General features: G+C 46.6%; 1 protein-coding gene across 1 annotated transcript in view; it reads right to left on the bottom strand.

The window, feature by feature from the left end:
- Window positions 1-4966: 4966 nt before the first annotated feature.
- The window catches only part of hhatlb (hedgehog acyltransferase like, b), a 40938-nt gene continuing 26653 nt past the window's right edge, over window positions 4967-19251 (bottom strand). Inside the window, exons 8-12 of the mRNA XM_031836468.1 lie at window positions 10550-10694; window positions 10428-10463; window positions 9751-9952; window positions 9008-9149; window positions 4967-5384 (exon numbers count right to left, since the gene is read on the bottom strand). Coding sequence (XP_031692328.1) covers window positions 5173-5384; window positions 9008-9149; window positions 9751-9952; window positions 10428-10463; window positions 10550-10694 — 737 coding nt within the window. The 3' untranslated portion in view covers window positions 4967-5172. The remainder of the gene's footprint in view (window positions 5385-9007; window positions 9150-9750; window positions 9953-10427; window positions 10464-10549; window positions 10695-19251) is intronic.

The following is a 19251-nucleotide window of genomic DNA, read 5'->3' as shown; positions in this document are numbered from 1 at the left end:
TCCACCCCTTCTCTACCCCCTCTCCACTCCTTCAATTTCTCCTCTCCACTCCTTCTACCTTCCTTCCTCCTCTAAACTCCTCACACCTTCCTTCTCTCCACTCTTTCCCTTCCTCCTTTCTCCTCTCTGCTCCTTCCCTTCCCCCTTCCTCCTCACCACTCCTTATACCTTCCTTCCTCCTCTAAACTCCTTTGCTTCAGATATGCAGTGATGTGACAGAAGTGGACAGGTGAAAGTAGAGACCTGGTAGTTGTCCATCCACCATATTGCGTTCAACTCTTCATATATGTTTAGATGAGCGATGATGGAGTAGCGATGAGATGAGGAAGCCACTGTCGAGTATTCAGTGGCTCTCCGCCAGGTTCGAGCACACCAGATACTGACTGTTACTTTTTATTTTAACACCCCCCCCCCCCCCCTTTGTTCAGGACACATTAGTCCATCTCTGTTAGTCACATGTCTGTGGAACTTGTTCAGTTTATGTCTCAGTTGTTGAATCTTGTTATGTTCATACAAATATTTACACATGTTAAGTTTGCTGAAAATAAACGCATTTGAGAGGATGTTTCTTTTTTTTCTGAGTTTATCTATAGCTAACATCAGTTAACATGGTCGATTGTTGAGCAAAACAGTGTCTGATAATGGTATCAGTTGTGTCACGCCCTGACCTTAGAGAGCCTTTTTATGTCTCTATTTGGTTTGGTCAGGGTGTGATTTGGGATGGGCATTCTATGTTTTGTTATCTATCATTTTTGTATTTCTATGTTTTGGCCGGGTATGGTTCTCAATCAGGGACAGCTGTCAATCGTTGTCTCTGATTGGGAACCATACTTAAGTAGCCCGTTTTCCCTCCTTTCTGTGTGGGAAGTTGACTTTTTTTAGGGCACATAGCGTCACGGTTTGTTTTTGTAGTGTTATTTCTTTGTTCGGCGTCACTTTGATTAATAATAGAAAATGTACGCTCACCACTATGAACCTTGGTTCTCCTCCTTCAACAGCTGTGACAAGTTGTTTCTGAGCTGATCATACTTTTAGGATTAACTTAGTGGGTAATGTCAGTGTCAGAGGCCATAATAATGTAGCTTAGACAGGCTTTTCTTGCCATATAATGAAGCAACTTAGTGTCCAGCTTGAAACTCGGTAATACTGCTTGCAGATTTAATCTTGTTTTATACATTTTGGTTTTGAAATAGGTGTACTACCGGGCAAATTTTTTAGAACACCTACTCATTCAAGGGTTTTTCTTTATTTTTACTATTTTCTACATCATGGAATAATAGTGAATACATCAAATAGCCACCCTTTGCCTTGATGGCAGTTTTGCCAACTCTTGGCATTCTCTCAACCAGTTTCATGAGGTAGTCACCTGGAATGCATTTAAATTAACAGGGGAGCCTTCTTAAAAGTTAATTTGTGGAATTTCTTTCCTTCTTAATGCATTTGAGCCAATCAGTTGTGTTGTGACAAGGTAAGGTGGTATACAGAAGATATCCCTATTTGGGAAGTCAATTTTATGGCAAGAACAAGCAAAGAGAAGAAGGAAGACGTTTTTTGTGTCCCCAACTGATTGTGTTTTTTTGTTTGTTTATTTGTGTTTCTTGGCCCGAAGACAGCATTCAATGAGCTGTATTCTGCCATAAGCAAACAAGAAAACACTCACCCAGAGACGGGTGCTCCTAGTGGCCGGGGACTTTAATGCAGGGAAACTTCAATCCATTTCAACAAATTTCTATCAGCATGTTAAATGTGCAACCAGAGGGAAAATAACTCTGGACCACCTTTACTCCCCACACAGAGACGCGTACAAAGCTCTCCATCACCCTCCATTTGGCAAATCTGACCTTAATTCTATCCTCCTGATTCCTGCAAAAATTTTATTATTCCACGATGTAGAAAATAGTACAAAAAAAGAAAAACCCCTAAATGAGTAAGTGTTCTAAAACTTTTGACCGGTAGTGTAGATTAAGTCAGGGTTACATCGAATTTTGTTGTATTTTGTTTTCCTGTTTTTACGGACTCCTGAACCGTGAGGAGGACTTCAATGGATTGTGAGCTGGCAGTGATTAATTCATCGCTCAGTCTGAGGATTCCTATGAAGTTTTGTGCTCATCATTGAGTGGGACCTTAACAACAAACTTAATCTCGTACAAGACTTAGTCAACGGCTACGGAGAACTTGCTGTCAGACGGGGGTATTGGGGCTCGTGGGTCCCCCGCCTTGCGGAGTCTGTGGGGGGTGTGGGCCACGCCAGTGAGAGTATTGAGATTGAGGTCATTCTCCATATTAGAGGGTGTAAGCGTGGACTCTGAGTCAGACGCAGGATCTACTACAGTGACTCAGTCATATTTATAGTGCTTATTAAGCCTCTTTCTCTTTGTTTCTCACGGTCTCTCTCATTGTCTCTCTTTCTCCCTCACACTGTCTCTCTGTTTCTCATTGTCTCTCTGATTCTCATGGTCTCTCTCATTGTCTCTCTGATTCTCATGGTCTCTCTCTTTCTCCCTCACACTGTCTCTCTGACTCTCACGGTCTCTCTCATTGTCTCTCTTTCTCCCTCACACTGTCTCTCTGACTCTCACGGTCTCTCTCATTGTCTCTCTTTCTCCCTCACACTGTCTCTCTGACTCTCATTGTCTCTCTTTCTCCCTCACACTGTCTCTCTGACTCTCACGGTCTCTCTCATTGTCTCTCTTTCTCCCTCACACTGTCTCTCTGACTCTCACGGTCTCTCTCATTGTCTCTCTTTCTCCCTCACACTGTCTCTCTGACTCTCACACGGTCTCTCTCATTGTCTCTCTTTCTCCCTCACACTGTCTCTCTGACTCTCACGGTCTCTTTCATTGTCTCTCTTTCTCCCTCACACTCTCTCTCTGACTCTCTCACGGTCTCTCTCATTGTCTCTCTTTCTCCCTCACACTCTCTCACAGTCTCTCTCATTGTCTCTTTCTCCCTCACACTCTCTCTCTGACTCTCTCACGGTCTCTTTCATTGTCTCTCTTTCTCCCTCACACTCTCTCATTGTCTCTCTTTCTCCCTCACACTCTCTCATTGTCTCTCTTTCTCCCTCACACTCTCTCACAGTCTCTCTCATTGTCTCTTTCTCCCTCACACTCTCTCTCTGACTCTCTCACGGTCTCTTTCATTGTCTCTCTTTCTCCCTCACACTCTCTCTCTGACTCTCTCACGGTCTCTCTCATTCTTTCTCTGTCTCTTTCTTTCTCCAGAGGTGGGGATCTTAGATAAAACCACAAGACTCCCAGAGGTGTGTATCTTAGTTAAAACCATAAGGCTCCCAGAGGTGTGTATCTTAGTTAAAACCAGAGGTGTGTATCTTAGTTAAAACCAGAGGTGTGTATCTTAGTTAAAACCAGAGGTGTGTATCTTAGTTAAAACCAGAGGTGTGGATCTTGGTTAAAACCAGAGGTGTGTATCTTAGTTAAAACCAGAGGTGTGTATCTTAGTTAAAACCAGAGGTGTGTATCTTAGTTAAAACCAGAGGTGTGGATCTTAGTTAAAACCACAAGACTCCCAGAGGTGTGTATCTTAGTTAAAACCAGAAGTGTGGATCTTAGTTAAAACCATAAGACTCCCAGAGGTGTGTATCTTAGTTAAAACCAGAGGTGTGTATCTTAGTTAAAACCAGAGGTGTGTATCTTAGTTAAAACCAGAGGTGTGGATCTTGGTTAAAACCAGAGGTGTGGATCTTAGTTAAAACCAGAGGTGTGTATCTTAGTTAAAACCAGAGGTGTGTATCTTAGTTAAAACCAGAGGTGTGGATCTTAGTTAAAACCACAAGACTCCCAGAGGTGTGTATCTTAGTTAAAACCAGAAGTGTGGATCTTAGTTAAAACCATAAGACTCCCAGAGGTGTGTATCTTAGTTAAAACCAGAGGTGTGTATCTTAGTTAAAACCAGAGGTGTGTATCTTAGTTAAAACCAGAGGTGTGTATCTTAGTTAAAACCACAAGACTCCCAGAGGTGTGGATCTTAGTTAAAACCATAAGACTCCCAGAGGTGTGTATCTTAGTTAAAACCAGAGGTGTGGATCTTAGTTAAAACCATAAGACTCCCAGAGGTGTGGATCTTAGTTAAAACCAGAGGTGTGGATCTTAGTTAAAACCAGAGGTGTGTATCTTAGTTAAAACCAGAGGGTGGATCTTAGTTAAAACCAGAGGTGTGTATCTTAGTTAAAACCACAAGACTCCCAGAGGTGTGGATCTTAGTTAAAACCACAAGACTCCCAGAGGTGTGGATCTTAGTTAAAACCAGAGGTGTGGATCTTAGTTAAAACCACAAGACTCCCAGATGTGTGGATCTTAGTTAAAACCAGAGGTGTGGATCTTAGTTAAAATCACATCTTTGAACACCACCTAGAGGATTTAATTACAATAAAGGCAGTTTTACATGATTAGCAATGAAACACAACTTCTGATTAAAACATTGTAGAAAATCTATATTGATGACAGCACTCTCAGGGTGTTTTAGGCAGTAGACTGAGTAGAAATCTTAGATATTGCTCTTTGTCGATATTACAGTAGATACAGTGCCTTGCGAAAGTATTCGGCCCCCTTGAACTTTGCGACCTTTTGCCACATTTCAGGCTTCAAACATAAAGATATAAAACTGTATTTTTTTGTGAAGAATCAACAACAAGTGGGACACAATCATGAAGTGGAACGACATTTATTGGATATTTCAAGGAGGAATGGGAAAAAATGTCAGTCTCTCGATGTGCAAAACTGATAGAGACATACCCCAAGCGACTTACAGCTGTAATCACAGCAAAAGGTGGCGCTACAAAGTATTAACTGAATAATTTTGCACGCCCAATTTTTCCGTTTTTGATTTGTAAAAAAAGTTTTAAATATCCAATAAATGTCGTTCCACTTCATGATTGTGTCCCACTTGTTGTTGATTCTTCACAAAAAAATACAGTTTTATATCTTTATGTTTGAAGCCTGAAATGTGGCAAAAGGTCGCAAAGTTCAAGGGGGCCGAATACTTTCGCAAGGCACTGTAGATATTGCTGCTCAATAGATTTGATTGCTATGAAGAACATCTAAATATACCTGGTCGATTAACTGTAGCCTCGCCATCTCCATGATGACACAGAGGAAACCATGACTCATAAAGACATTTGGGACTTTGACAGACACTGTCACCCTCCAATCACTACTCTGCTTTCTCCTTGCTGGGGTCCACCACCGGCTGAATGGGGGCTGTGGACGTGACTGTTGTGGGGGCGGGGGCGGGGGGAGGGACGGGGGCGGGGGGAGGGATGGGGTCGGGGTCATCGATCAGAGCCTGTCTTCTCTCTCTCTCCTTGATGAGCTGGACAAGACAATAGGTCACTATGAAGACAGTGATGGTGGTGATGGGGAAGCCTGTAGGGGGTGGAACAAGTCAACATGGGACACTAATAACTATATATACATTAACATACTAGTTATCATCACAGTGATGGTGGTGATGGGGAAGCCTGGAGGGGGTGGAACAAGTCAACATGGGACACTAATAACTATATATACATTAACATACTAGTTATCATCACAGTGATGGTGGTGATGGGAAGCCTGGAGGGGGTGGAACAAGTCAACATCGTCTAATAACTATATATACATTAACATACTAGTTATCAACACAGTGATGGTGGTGATGGGGAAGCTTGGAGGGGGTGGAACAAGTCAACATGGGACACTAATAACTATATATACATTAACATACTAGTTATCAACACAGTGATGGTGGTGATGGGGAAGCTTGGAGGCGGAGGAACAAGTCAACATAGTCTAATAACTATATATACATTAACATACTAGTTATCATCACAGTGATGGTGGTGATGGGGAAGCTTGGAGGGGGTGGAACAAGTCAACATAGTCTAATAACTATATATACATTAACATACTAGTTATCATCACAGTGATGGTGGTGATGGGGAAGCTTGGAGGGGGTGGAACAAGTCAACATAGTCTAATAACTATATATACATTAACATACTAGTTATCAACACAGTGATGGTGGTGATGGGGAAGCTTGGAGGCGGAGGAACAAGTCAACATGGGACACTAATAACTATATATACATTAACATACTAGTTATCAACACAGTGATGGTGGTGATGGGAAGCCTGGAGGGGGTGGAACAAGTCAACATCGTCTAATAACTATATATACATTAACATACTAGTTATCATCATAGTGATGGTGGTGATGGGGAAGCTTGGAGGGGGTGGAACAAGTCAACATGGGGCACTAATAACTATATTTATACAACGGGTGGGTCTAATCCTTAATGCTGATTGGTTAACACCTTATTCCAGCTGGTGTTTATTCCACAAGTTACCACAGTCTAAATCTATGATGTTAAAATGCCTATTTGCTCTGTTCCATTTGACTGCGCAATGTCTCATCAGCCCAGCCAGGTAATTTATAAACTTGATCTCCACTATAAAAAGCATCAAGACATTATCTCACATTTCTTTTAGACTAACATTTAGTTTCCAACAGCTGAGATTTGTATAAACCTTGCTGTCTGTCTCTCCGACATTTGCAACATTGTTTCAATATTGAACTTCGATCTCCAGCTGTAATGAACGTGTAGGGCTCGGGAGTCGGGAAGAGACCATTTTTATGGATTTATACAAGGAAATGTAAATTGAAAAAAGGTGAAATGAAACAAAGTGCAGCTAGTTTTCAGTCTTTCCAGCTTCAGTTTGAAGTTATTGTGTTAGCTGTGTTGTTGGCTGTGTTGTTGTCTGTGTTGTTGCTGTGTTGTTGGCTGTGTTGTTGCTGTGTTGTTGGCTGTGTTTTTGGCTGTGTTGTATTACTGTAGCTGTGTTGTTAGCTGTGTTGTTAGCTGTGTTGTTAGCTGTGTTGTTGGCTGTGTTGTTGTCTGTGTTGTTGCTGTGTTGTTGGCTGTGTTGTTGCTGTGTTGTTGGCTGTGTTGTATTACTGTAGCTGTGTTGTTAGCTGTGTTGTTAGCTGTGTTGTTGGCTGTGTTGTTGGCTGTGTTGTTGCTGTGTTGTTGGCTGTGTTGTTGCTGTGTTGTTGGCTGTGTTGTATTACTGTAGCTGTGTTGTTAGCTGTGTTGTTGCTATGTTGTTGGCTGTGTTGTTGCTGTGTTGTTGGCTGTGTGGTTGCTGTGTTGTTGGCTGTGTTGTTATCTGTGTTGTTGCTGTGTTGTTGGCTGTGTTGTTGCTGTGTTGTTAGCTGTGTTGTATTACTGTAGCTGTGTTGTTTGCTGTGTTGTTTGCTGTGTTGTTAGCTGTGTTGTTAGCTGTGTTGTTGTCTGTGTTGTTAGCTGTGTTGTTAGCTATGTTGTTGCTGTGTTGTTGGCTGTGTTGTTACTGTGTTGTTGGCTGTGTTGTATTACTGTAGCTGTGTTGTTAACTGTGTTGTTAGCTGTGTTGTTAGCTGTGTTGTTACTGTGTTGTTGGCTAGCTCCTCTGAACAACAGTATCCTAATGAGAGAACACATTTTCTATACCAGGTGAAATCGCACCCCATTAGTTCATAGTTATGGATGTATCCAAATAAATGTCACTAGAAAACTGCTTAAACAAATGCAAATGTGGCTACTTTGCAGTTATTCTGGCTGCACTTTTTGACGTGACTGTAAGTTAGCCGTAGTTGGCTAGTTAGCAACGGATACGAATGTTGCCAGCCAGTATGGCAATCGAACATGTATAATGAACATCTGGGTCGCATCCATAGATACAGAACAAAAAGACTGAAAGGCTGGGTCGCGTCTCTGGCAACCGAACCTATAGAACGAACGACCAGCTAGCTTGGGTAGCAACCCTAGATTTGTGTCGGGACTAAATCTTGTGGAAGGATGAAATAGTATGAATAAATTCTTCAAAATAATGTTTTTAATGAAAATATGTCAAGTCATTATTTGAATGTGTTGTTCTCCCGTTGTATAAACATGAAAATGCCCTTTAAGCCGACGTTTGGAGGATATATTGGCAGCTTCTCGGGCATTATCACTTAAGTGTAATAGCTATATATAAAGTAACATACTAGTTGTCATCATAGTGATGGTGGTGATGGGAAGCTTGGAGGCGGAGGAACAAGTCAACATAGTCTAATAACTATATATACATTAACATACTAGTTATCATCACAGTGATGGTGGTGATGGGGAAGCTTGGAGGCGGAGGAACAAGTCAACATAGTCTAATAACTATATATACATTAACATACTAGTTGTCATCATAGTGATGGTGGTGATGGGAAGCCTGGAGGGGGAGGAACAAGTCAACATGGGACACTAATAACTATATATACATTAACATACTAGTTATCAACACAGTGATGGTGGTGATGGGGAAGCTTGGAGGCGGAGGAACAAGTCAACATAGTCTAATAACTATATATACATTAACACACTAGTTATCATCACAGTGATGGTGGTGATGGGGAAGCTTGGAGGCGGAGGAGTCAGTCATAGTATGTCTACTGTTACTCAAGGAAATACTAGGTCTAGTTACTATATAACATAGTAACATATAGTGTGATCATAGTATGCCAGTACCAAAACCAAAACAGTTGTTCAATATCATGTTCAGTATGAGCATTGACGATCTTCAACATCGAGATCAAGAGACAGGTCAGAAGGAAATCTAACTGTTACCTTTAAGCAGCAGTCTCCTGGCGACCAGCTTAGTGAACTCCAGGCTGTTGAGGGGAAATCTAACTATCTGTTACCTTTAAGCAGCAGTCTCCTGGCGACCAGCTTAGTGAACTCCAGGCTGTTGAGGGGAAATCTAACTAACTGTTACCTTTAAGCAGCAGTCTCCTGGCGACCAGCTTAGTGAACTCCAGGCTGTTGAGGGGAAATCTAACTAACTGTTACCTTTAAGCAGCAGTCTCCTGGCGACCAGCTTAGTGAACTCCAGGCTGTTGAGGGGAAATCTAACTATCTGTTACCTTTAAGCAGCAGTCTCCTGGCGACCAGCTTAGTGAATTCCGGGCTGTTGAGGGGAAATCTAACTATCTGTTACCTTTAAGCAGCAGTCTCCTGGCGACCAGCTTAGTGAACTCCAGGCTGTTGAGAGCGATGATGTTGTAGAGGACGATGGTCCAGAAGTTAAAGGTGTTGAACACAGCTCTGATCCTACGAGACATGGCAGGAGACATCGCCATCTAGAGGAGAGGACAGGATGAGGGAGAGGAAGAGAGAGAGATGTTAAACAGAGCTCTGATCATACGAAACAGCAGGAGACATCACCATCGAGAAGAGAGGAGAGGGAGAGGGAGAGATGTTAAACAGACTTTTGATCATAGGAGACACAGCGCCATCTGGAGGAGAGGAGAGGAGAGGAGAGGAGAGGAGAGGAGAGGAGAGGAGAGGAGAGGAGAGGAGAGGAGAGGAGAGGAGAGGAGAGGAGAGGAGAGGAGAGGAGAGGAGAGGAGAGGAGAGGAGAGGAGAGGAGAGGAGAGGAGAGGAGAGGAGAGGAGAGGAGAGGAGAGGAGAGGAGAGGAGTTAAAACAGAGCTCTGATCATACAAGACACAGCAGGAGACATCGCCATCTAGAGAGAGAGAGAGTTAAAGGTGTTGAAGTGATTTTGTCAGAGGCCCTTTACCTACTTCCCTAGAGTCAGATGAACTCGTCGTGGATACCATTTTAATGTCTCTTGTGTCCAGTACGGAGGAAGTTTATGGTTGTTTGCGAGCCAATGTTAACTAGCAATAGCGCATTGATTGGAAGTTTGTAGGTATCGACTAGCATTGCTCTCTCTTACCTCTACAGAAGCAAAGGGTTCCATGCAGACGAACTTGGCGGTCCAGAGCTCGAAGTTGAGTCCGAAGCAGTTGAAGAAGGCCCAGATGAACACCACCTGACAGGGTCCCAGCCACAGCACAGTGATGCCAAAAGTACACAGCGTAGCAATGGCCTCATCCCACACAGTGTCATGCTTCCCTCCCAGGTAGTTATACACATACCTGGAGACACAGACACAGGTAATCATACACATACCTGGAGACACAGACACATATCTGGAGACACAGACACATACCTGGAGACACAGACACATACCTGGAGACACAGACACATACCTGGAGACATAGACACATACCTGGAGACATAGACACATAACTGGAGACACAGACACATACCTGGAGACACAGACACATACCTGGAGACACAGACACATACCTGGAGACACAGACACATACCTGGAGACATAGACACATAACTGGAGACACAGACACATAACTGGAGACACAGACACATACCTGGAGACACAGACACATACCTGGAGACACAGACACATAACTGGAGACATAGACACATAACTGGAGACACAGACAGACACAGCTCTGAGATTACAGCTCTGAGATTACAGCTCTGAGATTACAGCTCTGAGATTACAGCTCTGATGTTTGCTATGAATGAATGAACATGCCGGTGACTTACTTGCACAGCCAGTCATTTATTCCTCTGTCAAAGTGTCTATGAGGGAGAGAAATAACAAATGATTTGGTTGAAAACAGAAAGATGTGGAGAAGGGAGAAGGTGTGATAGGTCTGTTGACATACGTCTCAGAGAAGACGTAGAGCATTGTGATACATTTTGGAGGTTGAGGAGGGTCCAGATGATCCAGTCTAGACACAGTGTTGATCACCCCAAACATCACCGCTGCCTTCACCCAGTCGTACACCAGGTTACAGTAGGCCAGACCAACTACAGGAGAAAGAGAGACCAGTCAGACACCAGGTTACAGTAGGAGAGACCAACTACAGGAGACAGAGAGACCAGTCGTACACCAGGTTACAGTAGGACAGACCAACTACAGGAGGCAGAGAGACCAGTCAGAAACCAGGTTACAGTAGGACAGACCAACTACAGGAGGAAGAGAGACCAGTCAGACACCAGGTTACAGTAGGCCAGACCAACTACAGGAGACAGAGAGACCAGTCAGACACCAGGTTACAGTAGGCCAGACCAACTACAGGAGACAGAGAGACCAGTCAGGCACCAGGTTACAGTAGGCCAGACCAACTACAGGAGACAGAGAGAACAGTCAGGCACCAGGTTACAATAGGCCAGACCAACTACAGGAGACAGAGAGACTAGTCAGACACCAGGTTACAGTAGGCCAGACCAACTACAGGAGACAGAGAGACCAGTCAGACACCAGGTTACAGTAGGCCAGACCAACTACAGGAGACAGAGAGACCAGTCAGACACCAGGTTACAGTAGGTCAGAGCAACTACAGGAGAGAGACCAGACATACACCAGGTTACAGTAGGCCAGACCAACTAGAGGAGACAGAGAGACCAGACATACACCAGGTTACAGTAGGCCAGACCAACTAGAGGAGAGAGAGAGACCAGACATAAACCAGGTTACAGTAGGCCAGACCAACTAGAGGAGACAGAGAGACCAGACATACACCAGGTTACAGTAGGCCAGACCAACTACAGGAGAGAGACCAGTTAGACACCAGGTTACAGTAGGCCAGACCAACTAGAGGAGACAGAGAGACCAGACATACACCAGGTTACAGTAGGCCAGACCAACTAGAGGAGACAGAGAGCAGACATACACCAGGTTACAGTAGGCCAGACCAACTAGAGACAGAGAGACCAGACACACACCAGGTTACAGTAGGCCAGGCCAACTACAGGAGACAGAGAGACCAGTCATACACCAGGTTACAGTAGGCCAGACCAACTACAGGAGACAGAGAGACCAGACATACACCAGGTTACAGTAGGCCAGACCAACTACAGGAGAGAGACCAGACATACACCAGGTTACAGTAGGCCAGACCAACTAGAGGAGACAGAGAGACCAGACATACACCAGGTTACAGTAGGCCAGACCAACTAGAGGAGAGAGAGAGAACAGACATACACCAGGTTACAGTATGCCAGACCAACTAGAGGAGACAGAGAGACCAGACATACACCAGGTTACAGTAGGCCAGACCAACTACAGGAGAGAGACCAGACCTACACCAGGTTACAGTAGGCCAGACCAACTACAGGAGAGAAACCAGTCATACACCAGGTTACAGTAGGCCAGACCAACTACAGGAGAGAGACCAGTCATACACCAGGTTACAGTAGGCCAGACCAACTACATGAGAGAGACCAGTCAGACACCAGGTTACAGTAGGCCAGACCAACTAGAGGAGACAGAGAGACCAGACAAACACCAGGTTACAGTAGGCCAGACCAACTAGAGGAGACAGAGAGCAGACATACACCAGGTTACAGTAGGCCAGACCAACTAGAGGAGACAGAGAGACCAGACAGACACCAGGTTACAGTAGGCCAGGCCAACTACAGGAGACAGAGAGACCAGTTATACACCAGGTTACAGTAGGTCAGACCAACTACAGGAGACAGAGAGACCAGACATACACCAGGTTACAGTAGGCCAGACCAACTACAGGAGACAGCGAGACCAGAAAGACACCAGGTTACAGTAGGCCAGGCCAACTACAGGAGACAGAGAGACCAGACATACACCAGGTTACAGTAGGCCATACCAACTACAGGAGAGAGACCAGACATACACCAGGTTACAGTAGGCCAGACCAACTACAGGAGAGAGACCAGTCATACACCAGGTTACAGCAGGCCAGACCAACTACAGGAGAGAGACCAGTCATACACCACGTTACAGTAGGCCAGACTAACTACACGAGAGAGACCAGTCATACACCAGGTTACAGTAGGCCAGACCAACTACAGGAGAAGAACAGTCATACACCAGGTTACAGTAGGCCAGACCAACTACAGGAGAGAGACCAGTCAGACACCAGGTTACAGTAGGCCAGACCAACTACCGGAGAGAGACCAGTCTGACACCATGTTACAGTAGGCCAGACCAACTACAGGAGAGAGACCAGTCAGACACCAGGTTACAGTAGGCAAGACAAACTACAGGAGAGAGACCAGTCATACACCAGGTGACAGTAGGCCAGACCAACTACAGGAGAGAGACCAGTCAGACACCAGGTTACAGCAGGCCAGACCAACTACAGGAGAGAGACCAGTCATACACCAGGTTACAGTAGGCCAGACCAATTACAGGAGAGAGAGAGACCAGACATACACCAGGTTACAGTAGGCCAGACCAACTACAGGAGAGAGACCAGTCATACACCAGGTTACAGTAGGCCAGACCAACTACAGGAGAGAGACCAGTCAGACACCAGGTTACAGTAGGCCAGACCAACTACCGGAGAGAGACCAGTCTGACACCATGTTACAGTAGGCCAGACCAACTACAGGAGAGAGACCAGTCAGACACCAGGTTACAGTAGGCCAGACCAACTACAGGAGAGAGACCAGTCATACACCAGGTGACAGTAGGCCAGACCAACTACAGGAGAGAGACCAGTCAGACACCAGGTTACAGCAGGCCAGACCAACTACAGGAGAGAGACCAGTCATACACCAGGTTACAGTAGGCCAGACCAATTACAGGAGAGAGAGAGACCAGACATACACCAGGTTACAGTAGGCCAGACCAACTACAGGAGAGAGACCAGTCATACACCAGGTTACAGTAGGCCAGACCAACTACAGGAGAGAGACCAGTCATACACCAGGTTACAGTAGGCCAGACCAACTACACGAGAGAGACCAGTCATACACCAGGTTACAGTAGGCCAGACCAACTACAGGAGAGAGACCAGTCATACACCAGGTTACAGTAGGCCAGACCAACTACAGGAGAGAGACCAGTCATACACCAGGTTACAGTAGGCCATACCAACTACAGGAGAGATACCAGTCAGACACCAGGTTACAGTAGGCCAGACCAACTAGAGGAGACAGAGAGACCAGACATACACCAGGTTACAGTAGGCCAGACCAACTAGAGGAGACAGAGAGACCAGACACACACCAGGTTACAGTAGGCCAGACCAACTAGAAGGAGACAGAGAGACCGGACATACACCAGGTTACAGTAGGCCAGACCAACTAGAGGAGACAGAGAGACCAGACATACACCAGGTTATAGTAGGCCAGACCAATTACAGGAGAGAGAGAGACCAGACATACACCAGGTTACAGTAGGCCAGACCAACTACAGGAGACAGAGAGACCAGACATACACCAGGTTACAGTAGGCCAGACCAACTACAGGAGACAGAGAGACCAGACATAAACCAGGTTACAGTAGGCCAGACCAACTACAGGAGAGAGACCAGTCATACACCAGGTTACAGTAGGCCAGACCAACTACAGGAGAGCGAGAGACCAGTCAGACACCAGGTTAAAGTAGGCCAGACCAACTACAGGAGACAGAGAGACCAGTCAGACACCAGGTTACAGTAGGTCAGAGCAACTACAGGAGAGAGACCAGACATACACCAGGTTACAGTATGCCAGACCAACTAGAGGAGACAGAGAGACCAGACATACACCAGGTTACAGTAGGCCAGACCAACTAGAGGAGAGAGAGAGACCAGACATACACCAGGTTACAGTAGGCCAGACCAACTAGAGGAGACAGAGAGACCAGACATACACCAGGTTACAGTAGGCCAGACCAACTACAGGAGAGAGACCAGTCAGACACCAGGTTACAGTAGGCCAGACCAACTAGAGGAGACAGAGAGACCAGACATACACCAGGTTACAGTAGGCCAGACCAACTAGAGGAGACAGAGAGCAGACATACACCAGGTTACAGTAGGCCAGACCAACTAGAGACAGAGAGACCAGACAGACACCAGGTTACAGTAGGCCAGGCCAACTACAGGAGAGAGACCAGTCATACACCAGGTTACAGTAGGCCAGACCAACTACAGGAGAGAGACCAGTCATACACCAGGTTACAGTAGGCCAGACCAACTACAGGAGAGAGACCAGTCATACACCAGGTTACAGTAGGCCATACCAACTACAGGAGAGATACCAGTCAGACACCAGGTTACAGTAGGCCAGACCAAATAGAGGAGACAGAGAGACCAGACACACACCAGGTTACAGTAGGCCATACCAACTAGAAGGAGACAGAGAGACCGGACATACACCAGGTTACAGTAGGCCAGACCAACTAGAGGAGACAGAGAGACCAGACATACACCAGGTTACAGTAGGCCAGACCAATTACAGGAGAGAGAGAGACCAGACATACACCAGGTTACAGTAGGCCAGACCAACTACAGGAGACAGAGAGACCAGACATACACCAGGTTACAGTAGGCCAGACCAACTACAGGAGACAGAGAGACCAGACATACAACAGGTTACAGTAGGCCAGACCAACTACAGGAGAGAGACCAGTCATACACCAGGTTACAGTAGGCCAGACCAACTACAGGAGAGCGAGAGACCAGTCAGACACCAGGTTAAAGTAGGCCAGACCAACTACAGGAGACAGAGAGACCAGTCAGACACCAGGTTACAGTAGGTCAGAGCAACTACAGGAGAGAGACCAGACATACACCAGGTTACAGTATGCCAGACCAACTAGAGGAGACAGAGAGACCAGACATACACCAGGTTACAGTAGGCCAGACCAACTAGAGGAGAGAGAGAGAGAGACCAGACATACACCAGGTTACAGTAGGCCAGACCAACAAGAGGAGACAGAGAGACCAGACATACACCAGGTTACAGTAGGCCAGACCAACTACAGGAGAGAGACCAGTCAGACACCAGGTTACAGTAGGCCAGACCAACTAGAGGAGACAGAGAGACCAGACATACACCAGGTTACATTAGGCCAGACCAACTAGAGGAGACAGAGAGCAGACATACACCAGGTTACAGTAGGCCAGACCAACTAGAGACAGAGAGACCAGACAGACACCAGGTTACAGTAGGCCAGGCCAACTACAGGAGACAGAGAGACCAGTCATACACCAGGTTACAGTAGACCAGACCAACTACAGGAGACAGAGAGACCAGACATACACCTGGTTACAGTAGGCCAGACCAACTACAGGAGAGAGACCAGACATACACCAGGTTACAGTAGGCCAGACCAACTAGAGGAGACAGAGAGACCAGACATACACCAGGTTACAGTAGGCCAGACCAACTAGAGGAGAGAGAGAGACCAGACATACACCAGGTTACAGTAGGCCAGACCAACTAGAGGAGACAGAGAGACCAGACATACACCAGGTTACAGTAGGCCAGACCAACTACAGGAGAGAGACCAGACATACACCAGGTTACAGTAGGCCAGACCAACTACAGGAGAGAAACCAGTCATACACCATGTTACAGTAGGCCAGACCAACTACAGGAGAGAGACCAGTCATACACCAGGTTACAGTAGGCCAGACCAACTACAGGAGAGAGACCAGTCATACACCAGGTTACAGTAGGCCAGACCAACTACATGAGAGAGACCAGTCAGACACCAGGTTACAGTAGGCCAGACCAACTAGAGGAGACAGAGAGACCAGACAAACACCAGGTTACAGTAGGCCAGACCAACTAGAGGAGATAGAGAGCAGACATACACCAGGTTACAGTAGGCCAGACCAACTAGAGGAGACAGAGAGACCAGACAGACACCAGGTTACAGTAGGCCAGGCCAACTACAGGAGACAGAGAGACCAGTCATACACCAGGTTACAGTAGGCCAGACCAACTACAGGAGACAGAGAGACCAGACATACACCAGGTTACAGTAGGCCAGACCAACTACAGGAGACAGCGAGACCAGAAAGACACCAGGTTACAGTAGGCCAGGCCAACTACAGGAGAGAGAGAGACCAGACATACACCAGGTTACAGTAGGCCATACCAACTACAGGAGAGAGACCAGACATACACCAGGTTACAGTAGGCCAGACCAACTACAGGAGACAGAGAGACCAGTCAGACACCAGGTTACAGTAGGTCAGAGCAACTACAGGAGAGAGACCAGACATACACCAGGTTACAGTATGCCAGACCAACTAGAGGAGACAGAGAGACCAGACATACACCAGGTTACAGTAGGCCAGACCAACTACAGGAGAGAGACCAGTCAGACACCAGGTTACAGTAGGCCAGACCAACTAGAGGAGACAGAGAGACCAGACATACACCAGGTTACAGTAGGCCAGACAACTAGAGGAGACAGAGAGCAGACATACACCAGGTTACAGTAGGCCAGACCAACTAGAGACAGAGAGACCAGACAGACACCAGGTTACAGTAGGCCAGGCCAACTACAGGAGACAGAGTGACCAGTCATACACCAGGTTACAGTAGGCCAGACCAACTACAGGAGACAGAGAGACCAGACATACACCAGGTTACAGTAGGCCAGACCAACTACAGGAGAGAGACCAGACATACACCAGGTTACAGTAGGCCAGACCAACTAGAGGAGAGAGAGAGACCAGACATACACCAGGTTACAGTAGGCCAGACCAACTAGAGGAGAGAGAGAGACCAGACATACACCAGGTTACAGTAGGCCAGGCCAACTACAGGAGAGAGACCAGACATACACCAGGTTACAGTAGGCCAGACCAACTACAGGAGAGAGAGAGACCAGACATACACCAGGTTACAGTAGGCCAGACCAACTAGAGGAGAGAGAGAGACCAGACATACACCATGTTACAGTAGGCCAGGCCAACTACAGGAGACAGAGAGACCAGACATACACCAGGTTACAGTAGGCCATACCAACTACAGGAGAGAGACCAGACATACACCAGGTTACAGTAGGCCAGACCAACTACAGGAGAGAGACCAGTCATACACCAGGTTACAGCAGGCCAGACCAACTACAGGAGAGAGACCAGTCAGACACCAGGTTACAGTAGGCCAGACCAATTACAGGAGAGAGAGAGACCAGACATACACCAGGTTACAGTAGGCCAGACCAACTAGAGGAGACAGAGAGACCAGACATACACCAGGTTACAGTAGGCCAGACCAACTACAGGAGAGAGACCAGTCATACACCAGGTTACAGTAGGCCAGACCAACTACACGAGAGAGACCAGTCATACACCAGGTTACAGTAGGCCAGACCAACTACAGGAGAGAGACCAGTCATACACCAGGTTACAGTAGGCCAGACCAACTACAGGAGAGAGACCAGTCAGACACCAGGTTACAGTAGGCCAGACCAACTACCGGAGAGAGACCAGTCTGACACCATGTTACAGTAGGCCAGACCAACTACAGGAGAGAGACCAGTCAGACACCAGGTTACAGTAGGCCAGACCAACTACAGGAGAGAGACCAGTCATACACCAGGTTACAGTAGGCCAGACCAACTACAGGAGAGAGACCAGTCAGACACCAGGTTACAGCAGGCCAGACCAACTACAGGAGAGAGACCAGTCATACACCAGGTTACAGTAGGCCAGACCAATTACAGGAGAGAGAGAGACCAGACATACACCAGGTTACAGTAGGCCAGACCAACTACAGGAGAGAGACCAGTCATACACCAGGTTACAGTAGGCCAGACCAACTACAGGAGAGAGACCAGTCATACACCAGGTTACAGTAGGCCAGACAAACTACAGGAGAGAGACCAGTCATACACCAGGTTACAGTAGGCCATACCAACTACAGGAGAGATACCAGTCAGACACCAGGTTACAGTAGGCCAGACCAACTAGAGGAGACAGAGAGACCAGACACACACCAGGTTACAGTAGGCCAGACCAACTAGAAGGAGACAGAGAGACCAGACATACACCAGGTTACAGTAGGCCAGACCAACTAGAGGAGACAGAGAGACCAGACATACACCAGGTTACAGTAGGCCAGACCAACTAGAGGAGACAGAGAGACCAGACATACACCAGGTTACAGTAGGCCATACCAACTACAGGAGAGAGACCAGACATACACCAGGTTACAGTAGGCCAGACCAACTACAGGAGAGAGACCAGTCATACACCAGGTTACAGTAGGCCAGACCAACTACAGGAGAGAGACCAGTCATACACCAGGTTACAGTAGGCCAGACCAACTACAGGAGAGACACTAGACATACACCAGGTTACAGTAGGTCAGACCAACTGGAGGAGACAGAGAGACCAGACATACACCAGGTTACAGCAGGCCAGACCAACTACAGGAGAGAGACCAGTCATACACCAGGTTACAGTAGGCCAGACCAACTACAGGAGAGAGACCAGTCATACACCAGGTTACAGTAGGCCAGACCAACTACAGGAGAGAGACCAGTCAGACACCAGGTTACAGTAGGCCAGACCAACTAGAGGAGACAGAGAGACCAGACATACACCAGGTTACAGTAGGCCAGACCAACTACAGGAGACAGAGAGACCAGACA

This window comes from Oncorhynchus kisutch, linkage group LG11, assembly GCF_002021735.2.
Source record: "Oncorhynchus kisutch isolate 150728-3 linkage group LG11, Okis_V2, whole genome shotgun sequence".
In the NCBI taxonomy this organism is placed as follows: Eukaryota; Metazoa; Chordata; class Actinopteri; order Salmoniformes; family Salmonidae; genus Oncorhynchus; species Oncorhynchus kisutch.
Note: the sequence above shows the minus strand (reverse complement) of the source record. Positions and strands in the feature narration are given on the sequence as shown.